The sequence below is a fragment of the Xenopus laevis genome, chromosome 1L (genome assembly GCF_017654675.1).
Source record: "Xenopus laevis strain J_2021 chromosome 1L, Xenopus_laevis_v10.1, whole genome shotgun sequence".
In the NCBI taxonomy this organism is placed as follows: Eukaryota; Metazoa; Chordata; class Amphibia; order Anura; family Pipidae; genus Xenopus; species Xenopus laevis.
Genome location: NC_054371.1, coordinates 69,856,561 through 69,872,553, shown reverse-complemented (window position 1 = coordinate 69,872,553; position 15,993 = coordinate 69,856,561). Strand labels below are relative to the sequence as shown.

At 35.3% G+C, this 15,993-nt stretch overlaps 1 protein-coding gene across 1 annotated transcript in view; it reads left to right on the top strand.

The window, feature by feature from the left end:
- Positions 1 to 15,993, top strand: part of spata5.L (spermatogenesis associated 5 L homeolog) — a 220,976-nt gene that overhangs the window by 42,039 nt on the left and 162,944 nt on the right. Inside the window, exons 10-13 of the mRNA XM_018251175.2 lie at positions 2,821 to 2,975; positions 6,439 to 6,648; positions 10,616 to 10,669; positions 11,437 to 11,516. Of these exons, the coding sequence (XP_018106664.1) occupies positions 2,821 to 2,975; positions 6,439 to 6,648; positions 10,616 to 10,669; positions 11,437 to 11,516 (499 nt within the window). The remainder of the gene's footprint in view (positions 1 to 2,820; positions 2,976 to 6,438; positions 6,649 to 10,615; positions 10,670 to 11,436; positions 11,517 to 15,993) is intronic.

Genomic DNA, 15,993 nt, shown 5'->3' with positions numbered 1-15,993 from the left:
CAATGACAGATGGCCTTGGTACGAAAATACTACTTAAGTGTCCTGCAGATGGAGGAAGGTGCATTATGTTTAGTTCTTCCAACTAATAATCATTTTGGATCTTCCATTTCTGATGGATGTCTCTTTTAAGATCTAATTGATGTCAAACACCAGGTTTTTTTTTATTTGCATTAGAGATCAGTGGCTACATTTTGTTGTAGGCTTACCAGGTAAAAGGCAGAACCCCACCCCCAAGAGCTGGTTTACTAAATTGTGATCCCTTTAGTCATTGCTGATTTCTTAGTGCACTTAAAAGTTATTGTCTATTATTGCACCCATGCCATGGAAACTGTAGTTTACTAAAGGCTAGCGCCAGAATTATCGCCAAATTAAAAAAAATTGTCACCACCTTGAGTGTTGCATTACATTAAAATATGCCAGAAATGTTATAGTAGGTGAGATGTGATATGAGACTATTAAAACTAGCAGAAAGAACAAGTGTCTGTTGGGGAAGAATGATACTTAGAAATGTATTATTAGCAAATTCATTAATAATAAATATATACAATGCTTGCTTTTATTAATGCACTGACCATAATTATAATGAATAAGACATTCATAAATGGCAGATAATTACTAGTTAATATAAACTATTCATTAGTGTGGTCATTTGCAATGATGCTAACAAAAAAGATTTATAGCAGATTATGCAGTTCGCCTTAATGAATTTCAAAAAATGTGCAAGAAATAAAGCTATCTGTTACAATTGTGTAAATAACACCAACCTTTATTGCACTTTAGTTTACATAGGAACTCTATCAATTCTGTCAATTCTGGCCCTTAGTATTTAAAATGGAAATTTTAATTTACGATTAACAAATGGCGATAGGAAAGTATATTTTTATGAAAATGGTTTATTAGGTGTAGCAGGGTTTTACATATGGGCTGTTTTATGCAATATATTTTTATAGAGACCTACATTTTTTGGCGATATAAAGGGGTTGTTCACCTCTGAGTTAACTTTGTGAGGCTTATTTACTAAAACTCAAATTTTTCTGATTAGGCTTTTTGGGGCAAAAACTTTTTTTGTTGGAAAAAAAACCCCTACATTTTTTGAGATTTATTATACCCCGATGCTGCAAAAAGCCTGAATCCAAAAACCTAGCATCTCAAAACTGTCAAGGTCATGCATAAGTCAATGGCAGATGTCCCTATCCCAAATTGAAGATATCGTGTTCTGCGCTGGGTTTAGCCTAATCACTTTTCGGTGATAACCTGAAAAAAAAAACCCGAAAGATTCAGAAGTAAATCTGTATGATTCAAGTTTTTGCTCGATTTTATCGAGTTTTTTCCCCGACCAGACTTTTTCACGTAATTTTTCTGATAAATAAGGTAAAATCGTTGATGGGAGTTGGGAGCGAGCTTTGTTTAATAAAAAATGAGATAAATTCAGATTTTAGTAACTAACCCCCTTAGTTATTTACTATTACTATTTGCTATTGGGTTTCCTTTTTTATTATTTGTGGTTTTTGAGTTATTTGGCTTTTTATTAGCTCTCCAGTTTGCAATTTCAGCAAGGATCCAAATTACCCTCACAACCATGCATTGCTTTGATTAAGAGATCAGAATATGAATAGGAGACAGCCTGGATAAAAAGATGAGTAATAAAAACTTTCAATAACAATAGATTTTTTGCCTTACAGAGCATTTGTTTTTTCAATGGGATCAGTGACTCCCCCCCCCCCCATTTGAAATGTAGAGAAACTTAAAAGAAGTTGCTTATAATTGGTCATTTTATAACATACTAAAAGTTAACTTATAGGTGAGCCACCCCTTTAAGCCACATTGACAGGGGGGCAATTGTTCAGAGCTCCACCCTCTGCTTCCAGCTCTTCAAAAAATGTTGTAGACCAGAAAAGACAGTGATATTATTGAACAACCAGTAACTTTTTTATTATTATTAAACAATGGAAAGTTGAAATACAGTACATTTTCAAAGTAAAATGAGAGAGCTGGTGAATAATAGTTTATTTAGCAATTATTTATTTGATTTTAGTCACAGTCTTATTTATTTGTTTTTAGTCACAGTCTTATTATAGATCCTAACTTGATCCTATGTTTATCTGGAATATTTTAAGAGAGTTTTCAGCAAAATTGTCTTTATACTTTTGTCTGTTTAGCGTGGTTTGTTGCATGATGTGATGGCATTACATTTAAATCCACAGCTCTGCAAATTACTTTTAGAGTGTAAGCATTTTTGGGTAGGACTCCCCTGCATTCTCTAAACATGTTATTTACAAGTATTAACATGATCAAAGTTTGTTATGTTACTTTAACCAAAAGCAACCATTTAAGTTTAATTACTCTTAAAAAAAGCAATGTCTGATTGCTCACTGGATTTCTGGAAGAAGGTAAACTTTACCAGTGTTATATATGCAATTTGCAAAAGCATCTAGTGGTCACCTCTTTAAATGGAAACATCTGAGCAGTCGCTAGGGGCTACATATTTAAAGGAACAGTAACACCAAAAAACTATAGCATTTCAAAGCAATGAAAATATAATGTACTGCTCTACTGCACTGTTACAACTGGTACTTCAGATACTCTACTATACATTATATAAACAAGCTGTATGCACTGTATGAATTTGTGATTTGAAATTAATTTAAGCAATTTTTTCATTGTGATGGTACGCATTTCCAGTTCAGCCTTGGATAGCAGCTCTTGGTGGGTGATTGGTGGCCATTGAAAATAAGCATTATTTTTCATTGGGTCTTTTTTGTTCTCTTCATTTTCTTTAAGATGAACGAATTGATAACTGATGGATGGTTTCCTTTGCAGGCATGCATGCTTTACGAAGAACACACAGAGAACTCTCCAGCCCACCAGACAGAGAAATGTCCGGTTCTGTGGTGATCACTTTGAATGATTTCCTACAGGCATCAAATGAAGTCAGACCTAGTGCCATGCGTGAAGTTGCCATTGATGTACCCAATGTAAGTCATTTCTAGAAAACTCTCTTCTTGTTATTACTAATTGATTCTGCATATCACAGATCAGTTATATGTTGCCAAATACTCATCTAGCACAAGTTCAAATGCAAAAAATACAAGGGGGGCTGTGGGAGCACTCCAGGCAAAAAAATACGTTTAAATACAATGGAAGTGAAACTGATTTATCCTATTAATCAATGCACATTCCCTGGCTGGTCCCCTGTCTCACAAGTAATTCACTATATATACACACACACACACACACACACACACACACACACACACACACACACACACACACACACACACACACACACACACACACACACACACACACACACACACACACACACACACACACACACACACACACACACACACACACACACACACACACACACACACACACACACACACACACACACACACACACACACACACACGTGAGAGAGGGGACCAGGGAACAACAGCTATAGTTCTGCAGGCTGAATTTGCTTGATTTATTTACTATTACCCTCACCTCCTTAAATCTTAGTTTTCCTGCATCACCAGTGACACCCCTCTTCTCACACTTTGACTCAAGAATAGAAATATGTCACCATATCAGAATGGGTGAGAGAAAAAAAATAATCTCTTTCACAAATATAATTTATTTTCACCAGTATAGTTTTAAATTCTTATAACCGGATGCCTTGAACACTAACCTCTTGGCTTTCCAGTATGCACATCTGGAGATGTTGTTGCATGTCTAGTAATTTCTGAACAATTAATCCTTGCAGACTTTTCTACATTAAACACCTGTTTAGGAAAGACTCTTGAAGCTAGTTAAATAAGCAGGTGATCCTGATGTGTTGCCTTTTAGAAACAGTGGGATTACATTTCCTTTGTGGAAGTGTTTGAAAGTTTGTTATCTATTCTATTATATTTAAAGGGCATGTGAAGGTTAAAAAATAAAATCCCATTGTTGCTTTCTTTAAAGGGGTGGTTCACCTTTAAGGTAAATTTTTAATCTTATAAATGACCAATACTTAGCAACTTTTCAATTGGTTTGAGAATGGGCGTTGCTAACCCCCTTCTAAAAAGCAATTGATCTGTAAGGCTACACATTTATTGTTATTGCTAATTTTTAATATTCATCTTTCTATTCAGGCCCTCTCATATTCATATTCCAGTCTCATATTCAAATCAATGCATGGTTGCTAGGGTAATTTGAACCCTAGCTACCAGATTGCTTAAAATGCAAATTGAAGAGCTGCTGAGTAAAAAAAGCGAAATAACTCAAAAACCTTAAATAATAAAAAATTAAAACCAATTGCAAATTGTCTCAGAATATCACTCTCTACATTATACTAAAAGTTGTCTCAAAGGTGAACAGCCCCTTTAATGAAAAATCTCCAATATACTCCAATTATATACTGTTTTTATAAGAAACCTGACTGTATGCAGTAAAACTCTTCCTTCATTTACTGCTGTTGATAGTAATTGTCAGACGGTCCCTAACTGCAACAATCATACATATGAACAGCAGAGGGAGCAGCTTTGTTTCTTTCCCTGTAGAGCAGTCGGCGACTGTGTAGATTTGTATTGGATATATTTTTGCCTTTACATTCCCTTTACTATTTTCAACTCCAGCTGCAGGGACAAATATCATGGAGCCAGATTTAAACAGATAAACTGGGATTCTATTTGGAGGATTATTTTGCTGCAGCCACTGGTTCTGCAGAGTTGGAGAAAGTTTGTAATTAAACAATACAAAAACTATAAACTCCACATTAGATTACATGACAACACATGATCCAGTGCAGTCTGCCTATTCTGATTATTAATCAGTCTTAATGTTTTGGCTTCTGTCAGTTATTATTTGACTTGTGCTGTTTTGATAATTTATGACGGTCCCTAAGCAGCCCAGACCACACTGAGCATGTGCACAGTCTTGGTCTTGCAAAGATGTTTAACAAATTTACAAGATGGTGACCTCCTGTGGCCAACTTTGAAAGCATAAATCATTTGTTTGATTAGGCTTTGTGGTGCAGTAAGTTCATGTTTATGTTTAGTATACAAAATACAGCATTTCTAGCATTATTCTTTTTTTACTTCCCTTTAAAGCATTATTCTTTTTTTACTTCCCTTTAAACCTCAGATCTAAAATGTATGAGATCACATATGTACCAGAGACTAACTATCGACTTAATTAAAAGTCAACACAATGATTTGTTAGCAAAATATATATATTTTTTAATAATCTGGAGGATTTTGTCTTGAGGGCCAATATAGAGCGTTTTGTTGTCTCATGAACATTCACAAAAAGATTCATCGAAATGATTGCCATCTAGTGTCTCACTTTCGGATTGCTTATGAACTTTATTATTAAAGAGAAACTGCTATTAGAATGGAAAGGTGTTTGCGTATACAGGTATGGGACCTATTATCCAGAATGTTTAGGACCTGGGGCTTTCCGGATAATGAATCTTCCTGTAATTTGGATCTTCATACCTTAAATCTAATTGAAAATCTTGAAAACATTAAATAAACCCAAGAGGCTGGTTCTGCTTCCAATATTGATTATTTATATCTCAGTTTGGATCAAGTACAAGGTACTCTTTTATTATTACAGAGAAAAAGGTAATCATTTCTAAAAATGTTGATTATTTGGATAAAACGGAGTCTATGGGAGACTGGCCATTCTGTAATTTATAACGGATAACGGATGCTATACTTTAAAACAGGATTTAATGTTATGTAAAGTTGTTTTATTTAAAGGGGAAACTATTTGCTTTCTGTATGATAGACACTTTTTATTCTGGCATAAAGGAGTGTTTTTGTGTTACTTGTGTGTCACTATTTCCTTCCTGGTAAAGAAATTGCCATCCTGTATTTGGGGAAGAATTCTAGATATATACACAGTATCAGTTTAGGTGTCTTACAAGACTGTGAGAAGAATTCTCTTTTTAGGCAATGCACATGGTTTGATTTGCCTGCTGGCATAATTCAGTTTACAGAGAAGACCTTATACTGCACTTGCTGCCTCCCATTGAGTTTAATGGGAACTGTCTGGCATGCACAATAGAGGCTTTCTTTTCTGTAAGGTTGTTATTCGTTGCTCCTTTGTTACTTTTGTATCCATTGTAGAGATAAAACGTTTGCTGTGTTGATGTGGCAGTAGGTGTAGCCACGTGGCCATCATTCACAAAAAATGGACCCGCGCAGGACTCTAGCACAATGTCTACAGGTAGCTCTACATGTGAAACCATAGACTGTCCCATGCTGCTCAAGTGTTTGTTGTTTGCATATTTGTGAAGGAATAGTTATGTAACACTTTTGTTTTCATGGCTCTCTAATTATTCTGGTTATCTATTGTATACAATAAGCTGTTCTATGAAAGTTGTCTGTTTTACGGGTAATAATTGGAACATGTGTGTGATCAATAGCTTATACTTATAAGCAGGTTTCCATTGTCTTTTTTTAGGTATCATGGACTGATATTGGAGGCCTAGAGAATGTTAAACTGAAACTAAAGCAAGCAGTGGAGTGGCCATTAATGCATCCTGATTCATTTATTCGCATGGGGATACAGCCACCAAAAGGAGTGCTGCTCTACGGACCACCAGGCTGTTCAAAAACTATGATAGCAAAGGCACTAGCCAATGAAAGTGGGCTTAACTTCTTGGCAGTAAAGGTGAGTACTAATGAATTAAAAGAAGTTAATTTACACAGTATTCTTGTGTTGTGTTTTGGAGCTCGGGCTGCTTGAGTCTTACATTTATAAAGTATTGGGGGGGGGTCTGTTTACTAAAAGGTGGCATGAAGAGTTAAATAATCTGCAGGGACAATTGCTTGCTTATAAGGGACTATTAGGGGGTTATTTATCAAAGGCCGAGTTGTGCTTTTTCCCGGGTAGTTTCTAGGGTAATTTCAGCAAAAAAAAAATCAGGTTTTTCGAGATTTATTATGCCTCAAAGCTGCAAAAAAACTTAAAAAATACTCCAAATACTCCAAAACCTGTCGAGGTCATGTAGAAGTCAATGGCAGACGTCTCTTGAACCATTTGAAGATGTTTTTAGCCTTCATGATGGCCAGTCGAGTTGTGAGGTAGAAAAAAACTTTGATAAAAAAAAACCCTTAATGTAGTATTCTTAGCAACGTTTCTTTGCTATTTATGTTAATTATTTGCTTTATTCATCTGCCCCTTTACAACTTTCATATGGGGTCACTGACCCCACCAACCAAAAAGCTATTGCTCTGTGAGTTTACACTTTTATTGTTATTGTTGTACTTCTCTTTCTGTTCAGGCCTCTGCTATTTATCGTCCAGTCTCTCATTCAAACTATTACCAATTTACCATAGCTACCAGATAGATATTGAAATTCCAAAGCAGCTGCCAAACAAAACAAAAAATGAAGACCAATTGCAAATTATCCCAAAACATCACATTCTGCAGCATAGTAAAAGTTCATTTAAAGGGATTTATCCCTTTAAAGTGGCTAGATTTTTGTCAAGTGTGTGTTTCCTAAGGTGCCATAATTGACTTATACAGGACCTCGACAGGTCTGAGATGGTGGATTTTTGGATTCAGGTTTTTTGCAGCACTGGAGTATAATACATCTCAAAAAATTTGAGTTTTTGCCCCAAAAAGCCCAACCAGATAAATTCAAGGTTTAGTAAATAACCCCCTGAATGTTGATTAGCTGAGTTCAGTGCAGTGGCCATGGCATCTTAACTAGATCTGTTCTCTTCGGGGAGTCTTTATGGAAACACTAGGGGATCTCTGTCTACTGGGATAATGAAGTTGATTTTCCCTCTGCATTATACAAATATAAAGGTAAAATAATTATTCAATGTATAACGGAACTTTAAACCATATTAAACATGCAACTTCATTTTCTGTAGACTTTTTTTTTTTGCAACATTTTCTGAGCTCCTCTTGATTTCCTTTTGGCTTTATTTATATTTATAAAAGGGACTTTATTGATCCTTACATTAGCATCTTAAACATGCACCATTACTCGTTAAAAAGCACAGTGGTTTTGAGGCTGCCTAACTGGAGCTTTAGTAGTATGTAACATGGAAACACAAAAAACATCCAGTACTGCAGTGCAGGGATTTTGGGAGTCACATTTCGTTTGCCCTTTGAGAACTCTTTCTAAAGGGACAGATCTTATTAGATATCAGTCAAAGAACCTAACTGAAGGGAACCAAAAGAAACCCAGGTTTGTATTATGAATTTGGGATTACTAACAATAAGTGCAGCACTACATAATGGAAAAGATAAGCAGCAAATTTCGGCTTCCTGCCAGATATGTAGAACAGCTGCACAAATATTTTCAGAGTTTGATACTTTGTTTTGACATTTTGTAAACTCTGAACGTAGGAAACATTGATAAAAAAAGACAAAACTACAGGCTAAGCCACAGAGCTTGAAAATAACCAATAATCTTTACATGACATTTACAAATCAGACATTTTCTTTAATTCAAGCAAATTACTATACACTGCCTTGTTTGCTTGTAGCAACATGCAGTGGTCAACTTTGCTACAGTAAGAATGTTTTAAAATGAAACACAAAACCTCATGTTGGTTATTAATATGATATTATTCCTAACCCAGATAAAATCATGTGACTTCAGAATCATAAGGTGTGCTGAAATAAGAATTAACTCCAGTTTCACCTTTCCCTAACTGCCGATTTACCATCCATAAATGAGATGACGGCTGAAGACAAGTAGTGACTAAACAAAGAATTTAGAATAATTTTAATTTTATTTAGCAAGACTCTACCATGTTCCCTAGATTTAACCACATATCATGAATCACTCATATAAAAAATAATAATTCAGTTATCACTTAATCTTTAATGTAACTGTACTTTGTATTTATTCGCATTTATTATTTTACTAGCCCTTTTGTTCTATCAATGTATTATTCTGCCATACAGCCCCGTGTACATAAGTAGCACTTTATAAAGATAAATATATAGTGAAAAAAGTACCCCCTCTTGTAAAATATAAGGATTTTATAAGTTACTGAGGAGTTCCATGATCATATAAAAGCACAAGGCCAAGGGTGACTTCTAATATCCTCATATTTTGCAACAGGGGGTACTTTAGCACGTTTCATGTGACAGAAATGACATCACTAAGCTACAACTATAACCGATGACATCACTAAGCACCATTTATAAGGATATTATTTACAGGATATTCATGGCTCTTGTGTATTATATATACATACAAGTAATTAAACAATCTTTCTGGCATCGCAGTCTTGACCATAAGGTTGGCCCATGGCTGATGAAAAATTATACATGGTGTTTATGATATTAATAGCAAATAAAATTAACATGTAGGAAAGGTGGTAGTTTAAAAAAAAAAAAAAAAGGAGCCAACCCTAGCTTATCTAACAATACATATTTCTAAATGTATGTCTTTAAAAAAATTAATCACTGTCTACAGTTTACAATTAGTTTGTCTTTTTTTTTAAAAAAAAAATAAATAACTGTATCGTATTAAGCTTCAACCACAAGGAATAATGTGGAAGTTTTGTTTGGCCTTTGAGAGCAGTTTATGACTCACTTGCGTAATGACTTCCGAATTGAGTGTTTGTGTTTCCCATGCCATGCTTGGGCCATTTGTGTGTGTGTGAGACATGGCATTTTGTGTAACTAATTCTACCAGCTTTTCTAACACATCAGAAATTTAAAAGGCTACTATACCTTTATTTTTTGTTTACTCTTTGTATTTGACTAATGGAATTATTACTAGTTATCTGGTACCAGCTTGTCATAACCTTCTTTTTTTTACCTTCCACGGCCCTGAGTCTAGGAATTGTGTATAGACAAATACAAGAGGTCCTCTGCACTTAACCCATTATCAATATATTTAAGACAAAGACATTTTGTGCATACTGCTACTGAAAATGCCTTACCCTTTAAGCAAAACAGGGATTGTTTGTCCATATATTGCAATATATTTAAGCTGGCCAACTACGTCAAAGTCATCCCATATCTGGCCAGTCCTATGCTCAATTTCCATCTGAATAGTCAATAATGGATTGCAATGAAAATATGTAAAAGAGTGAGAAAAGATAACAAAATACTGGAGTGAACAGAAGAAAAAAGTATTTCAGAACAATTTAAGAACAAAGAAAAAGGCACAAAATAAAAGGTGCAGATCTGGGGAATACCACCCATTTTAACATTTCTGGGAGGTGTGTCACTTATTTCCTTCCTCATTGTAATATCTGATGAAGAAAATAGGTTACAAGCCTTCCCAAAACATTGTGTGTAAGTAGGTGTGATATGGTGGTACGTGGTTTGGTGGTCATGCTAAGCATTATGTAAACTACATTTTATTTCCCAAAATGACTGATAATTTCTTTTTTGGTAAAGAGGGATATTAAAGAGTTAGTTAGATTTAGTTAGTTTCAAGAATTTTGAATTGAAAAGGATTTTTTTACTTGCACGCAATTTGGAAGTCTGGCCTTTTTTGTTTAAATGTATGTTTTGTCCACAACTTGGACTAAGTCACAGATTAGGATACCGCTCCACACCAGTTTGTACAGATATATATATATATATAGTAAGGTAGAGAATCAGAAAAATGTACTGTTATTGCTGCTAAGTCATTTATTTTGGCTGTTTTTCTTAGGGCCCAGAGTTGATGAATAAATATGTTGGTGAATCAGAGCGAGCTGTCCGTGAGGTAAGCATATCCCAGAAATTAATCTTAGCATCATTAAAAGCATATTCATCCTGATTTGATGGGTCATGATGTTTTCTCTAATCTGCTACATTTAAAGGGGTGTTTCAACTTTACGTTAACTTTCAGTGTCATTGAATTCTAAGCAACTTTTCAATTGGCCTGAATTTTATCTTTTTTTATAGTTTTAGAATTTGCCTTTTTCTTCTGATGCTTTCTAGCTTTCAAATGGGTCACTGACCCCATCTAAAAAACAAATGCTCTGTAAGGCTATAAATGTATAGTTATTGCTGCTTTTCATTGCTCATATTTCTAATCAGGCCCTCTTCTAATTATATTCCAGCCTCTTATTCAAATCAGTGCATGGTTGCTAGGGTAATTTGGACCCTAGCAACCAGATTGCCAAAATAGCAATCTGCAGAGCTGCTGAATAAAAATCCAAATAACTCCAAATACAAATCCAATAACTAAAAAATGAATTGCACATTGTCTCAGAATATCAATCTCTACATTATACGAAAAGTTAATTTAAAGGTGAATTTAAAATAGAACCTTTATTTCAACCAGATATAATTTTACATTTCAGACTGCAGGGAAGAATCCTTCTAAAATGTATTTTAAGGATACATTCTCTTTCTGGACAAACATTTTTACAAATCAGTTTTTGTTTCAAAATAACCATATAAATGAGAAATCCCTTTGCACTCTTACAGTTGTACCTTATATTTGAATCAGTTTTAATATTTTCCTGCATTTTTTTCTTCTTGTAGATTTTCCGTAAGGCAAGATCTGTTGCCCCTTCGATTCTTTTCTTTGATGAAATTGATGCATTGGCTGTTGAGAGGGGCAGGTAAGAAATGTGTACTAAAACTGACAAAGTAGGCTTTACAGCTAAAGAGTTTATGTTTTATGGCAATCTACAAGAGTACTGAAATGCAAGTCCAGTATAAATGCAGGTTTTATAAAAACTACAGTAATCCTGGGTTTCAAAAGAATCCCTGTTATTTTAGAGAGACACACTGTAGATATAATGTATTTCCCAGGTTACAAATTTAAGTCAGATTTTAGAATGTACAGTTTCTTGTTTATGTTAGTATTCTTACCCATCTTACAAAAGAAGATTAGGGTAGAAATACACAGGCAGTGCAGTGTGCTTACCCTCCTCTCAAAAGGAAAGGCAGGAGCTAAGGAGCAGCGGGGGGATCCGATTCTCGGCCTGCGTTTCTCCACAGGCCGAGATGCATGATCGTCTGGCCCTAGCTTTAAATTGTTCAGTAAGCTTTAAATTGTATATACTAATCATGATGAAATATTCTGTGTACAGTAGTATACTGTGCATAGTATTAGTGAGTATGACCTGCAGGATCCAGCTTTCTGACAGCATCATTTTAATATACCTGTACCTCCTATATTATGTTACAGGAAATCCCACTAAAAATGCATCTGAATTTCATCCCTGTGATATAAAGGGGACCTGTCATCCAGATATAAAGAACTGTATAATAAAAGTCCTTTTTTTAAAATTAAACATGAAAACCAAAGTATGGTTATCTTAGCAATTAACTCACTGTACCACAGAGCTAGTCACCTATAGGGCCATACCATTTCTACTATGGACAATTATCTGGCTCATGTGGCATGGTGAAATTAAGGTTAGTATATTTAGTGTTTTTGTGTCGCTTCTTTCTTTATACTGGCCAGTGCTTTTTACCATCAAAATGATATGCAATGTGTTTACCAGTAACCAGTACCAGTAGTGTTGGGTCTATGTTTCACCTGTTTTATATGCTTCTGCCAGATCTAATTTTTATGCAAGTACATGTAAAAAAAAAAAAAAAAAAAAGTAACTTTAAGTGATAATTGAAGCATTGATGTGATGAATAGGGGTAACATTTTTGTTAGGTAGGCTACTAGTAGGTTGTATTTTCCAGAAGAGCTTCTTTCTATTATTCACTATTTGGGGAGACTAAACATTCATTTTTTTTCTTCTCTTACACTTTCCTTTGGGAGTCAAGATCCATGCTTGATCAATACCCCTGTAGTTAGTGCAGTAACACTAGAGCATAACCATTAGTTGAGACAGCTGTGTGTAAGCGCTGCTTCTCCTTTCACTGGATGTACATTGTTGATGCTAACTGTTATAAAAATGCATTTCCATTCGCATGTAATACAGTACATCCGTTTTCCCCAAGAGCTGCAACTGTTTCCTTTGTCCTTATCTGCTTCAGGGGTTACTTAATGCCGGAATAGGAAAATAAACTTGTACCATATTGGATCTATTGGGGGAGATGACTAATCCAAAGTTATTTCACCACTACAATAAATAGCTATTTTGGTAATGCAATGAGACCTGCTGCCGTCATGTTTTAAGGAGAGACATCTGTTCTTAAAGCTCCACAAGTACACGGGTTGGAAAGTACAAATATTTCATTGTCAAATAAGAACCAGATGGGAGGTAAAATATGTAGCAGAGTTCTCATTAAAGTCATCTGAAATTAAACGGTGTAGGAACCCAGACAAGGCACTTGTTAGAAATGGCCTGTTTTTACAAGCTGATTTTGCACAGTAGGAATTTGAAAATGCATTAGAGATGCTAGCAATTTGCTGCCTCTGGAGATCAATTTCCTGTACGATTTGTACTAGCCACGCTGAGGTTTTTAGGGAAACACCTGTTTGGGTTGTCTCTACCATTCATTCTCCCTTGCTTCCTGGTTCCCTATGCTATAAATTAGTTTTTCAGGCCTTAAACAAGTCTGCTGCAATTTGTAGGGAATTATCTGAAATTCTAGAAGCCTAGCCAACAGAAACTCTATCAGCTGAAAAGGATTTTCAGATGAACACTGCAGGGATGGGCTTATGAATGACCTGGGCTTTATCCTTCTGCTCCTGAGTAAACAATGGTGTTTTCTCAAGGTCAAGCCTGTGTTTTGGGATCCTAACATTTTTTTTTGTTCTCTATTTCACTGAAGCCCAAGAAGAGAACAGTATAGTTTTTTTTCTTCTCCTGATCCTAAATCCTAACTATTCAATGCAAAGCAGCCACCCACAGATAAAGGTTGGTCTGTATGCTTAATCCACTAACCTATTCCTTACGTCAAAACAAATGCACACACACACTAATGAGTTAATATTATCAATTTGTTGGGTTACCTGCTATCATTGCTTTTATCACATTTACTATCACATTCATTTGTGTGGTACCATTCTTATTGTGCACGTGCAAATTATATTTTTCAATTATAATGTCATTATATACATAGTTAACCTGCAATACTGGATTATACAAAATACAAAAATTCCCTTATACAAAATGAATTGGTATAGGATCTCTTATCCAGAACCCCATTTTCCAGAAAGCTCTGAATTACATGAAGCACATTGCCCATAAAGTCCATTTCAAGCACATTACTTCCTATTTCTCTGTAATAATAAAACCGGACCTTTTGTTTAATGGAAACTAAGCTGCATGAATCCATATTGGTGGCAAAACAAACCTATTGGGTTTATTTAATGTGATTTTTAGTAGACGTAAGGTATAGTGATAAAAATTTTCTGAAAACCCCCAGGTCCAAAGCATTCTTGGTGCACAGCTCAGTTCAAGGACAGTGCCCCAATGCATCCGGCACGTCCTGCTGCTTCTACCTTGCACTTCAGAATGATGCACAAGATAGGGGCAAGCAGGAGATAGATCAGCCATCTTGAATAGAGCACTGCTTAAAGAAGGCGGCATTCCATTTAAAGTGCCTTCCGAAATTGAGTGCAGAGGCCTGCGGATATTTGCACATTCCCTACACTGAAGGCAAGGGGTTGTTGCCTTTTTTTTGCACACTGCATGGGCCATTATCAATAGGCCCTTTGGTCTGGAGGGATTGAGTCCGTAACTTTTATTGGCCTGTGTATTGAAACCTTAAAGGGAATGTTCACCTATGGACAAGGGTCTGGAATATGTCCACGCCATTAAAAAACTATTTTCTAAATTCACTTTTTAAATTTTTTTAAATAATTTTCTTTCAAACTAAATACCGGTGCAGCAGAGATCCTGAATCCTAAATCCAATCCTAAAAGTTTCTCTTTTTCTCCTGAGACAAATACATTAATGAAACATTTTTAATGACATGTAATAACTATTAGGGCAGTGGCCGACGGGAAGAATTGTTGCCCTCATTTTTTATGAGCGACTACTGGGGACAAATCTCCCAAAATGCCTCTCCATTTGAAATCATTGACGGTATGATCAACCAATTGCTAAATCGCCTGAAGTTGCCTCTGGAGGAAACTTCGGGTGATTTAGCGATATGTTGGTCTCCCCTTCGGCCACTGCCCTTAAAAGCAGTATAGGGCAGATTTATTAAGGGTCGAAGTGAAAATTCTAATTTTTTTTTGTCAAATTTAAATTGTAAATTATCCAAACTCGACTCGAGTTTTAATTTGAATTCTAATTTCGAGAGTTATCATACTCTGGCCCTTACGAACTCGAATTTGACTATTCCCCACCTAAAGCCTGCCAAATTACTGTATAAGTCAATGGGAGAGGTCCAGGGATCAATTTGGTGATGTTTGCAGCCTTCCTGACATTCAAGTTTTTTTTTTCTGAGAAAAAAACTCGAATCTAGTTTTTCAAATTCGAATCTAGTTTTTCTAAGTCAAATTCAATTTTATTCAAGTTTTCGGATTGATTCAATTCGTCCGAGCTGAGAAAATTTTATTTTATCAATAAATTTTGAATTTATGGGAGTTTTAAAAAAACTCGTATAAATTCGAAATTCGACCCTTGATAAATGTGCCTCACCATGTCTGGCTATTTTTATTCTTTGCAATCTTGGTCCGAACTCCTGAAACAATATTCAAGCCAGCTCAATCAAACCAATTAAAACTGTGAGGAGAGCAAATTCATGATACATTTTTTTGAGTGAGACTCAGAGAGCAGAAAGGGATAAACAAACACTGCTTTTGAGAGCAACTGTATTTGTTAAGGACTTTAAAATTATTTTTAATCAATGTATACTGTAAGCTGCTTTCAATCATATATATTCTTACATAATGCAAAAACGTTTTTGTTAGGAGAATTCCTTTAACAGATTCCACACTTTGTAAGCTTGTGGGCAAGGCCCCTAGATCCTCTTTTTTTTATTCTGCAACCCTTGTTTGTTAAATCATTGTAAGACCGCTCTTGTTATAAATCATTGTAATGTTCTGCATAACTCGCTGGCACTATATAAATCATGATGATAATGAAATGCCTCGATGCTGTAGACAATTTCAATGCCAGATAATAAAATGAAAGCCAACAAAGTATGTTTTTGTTGATATAGGAGGCACTTGGTTTC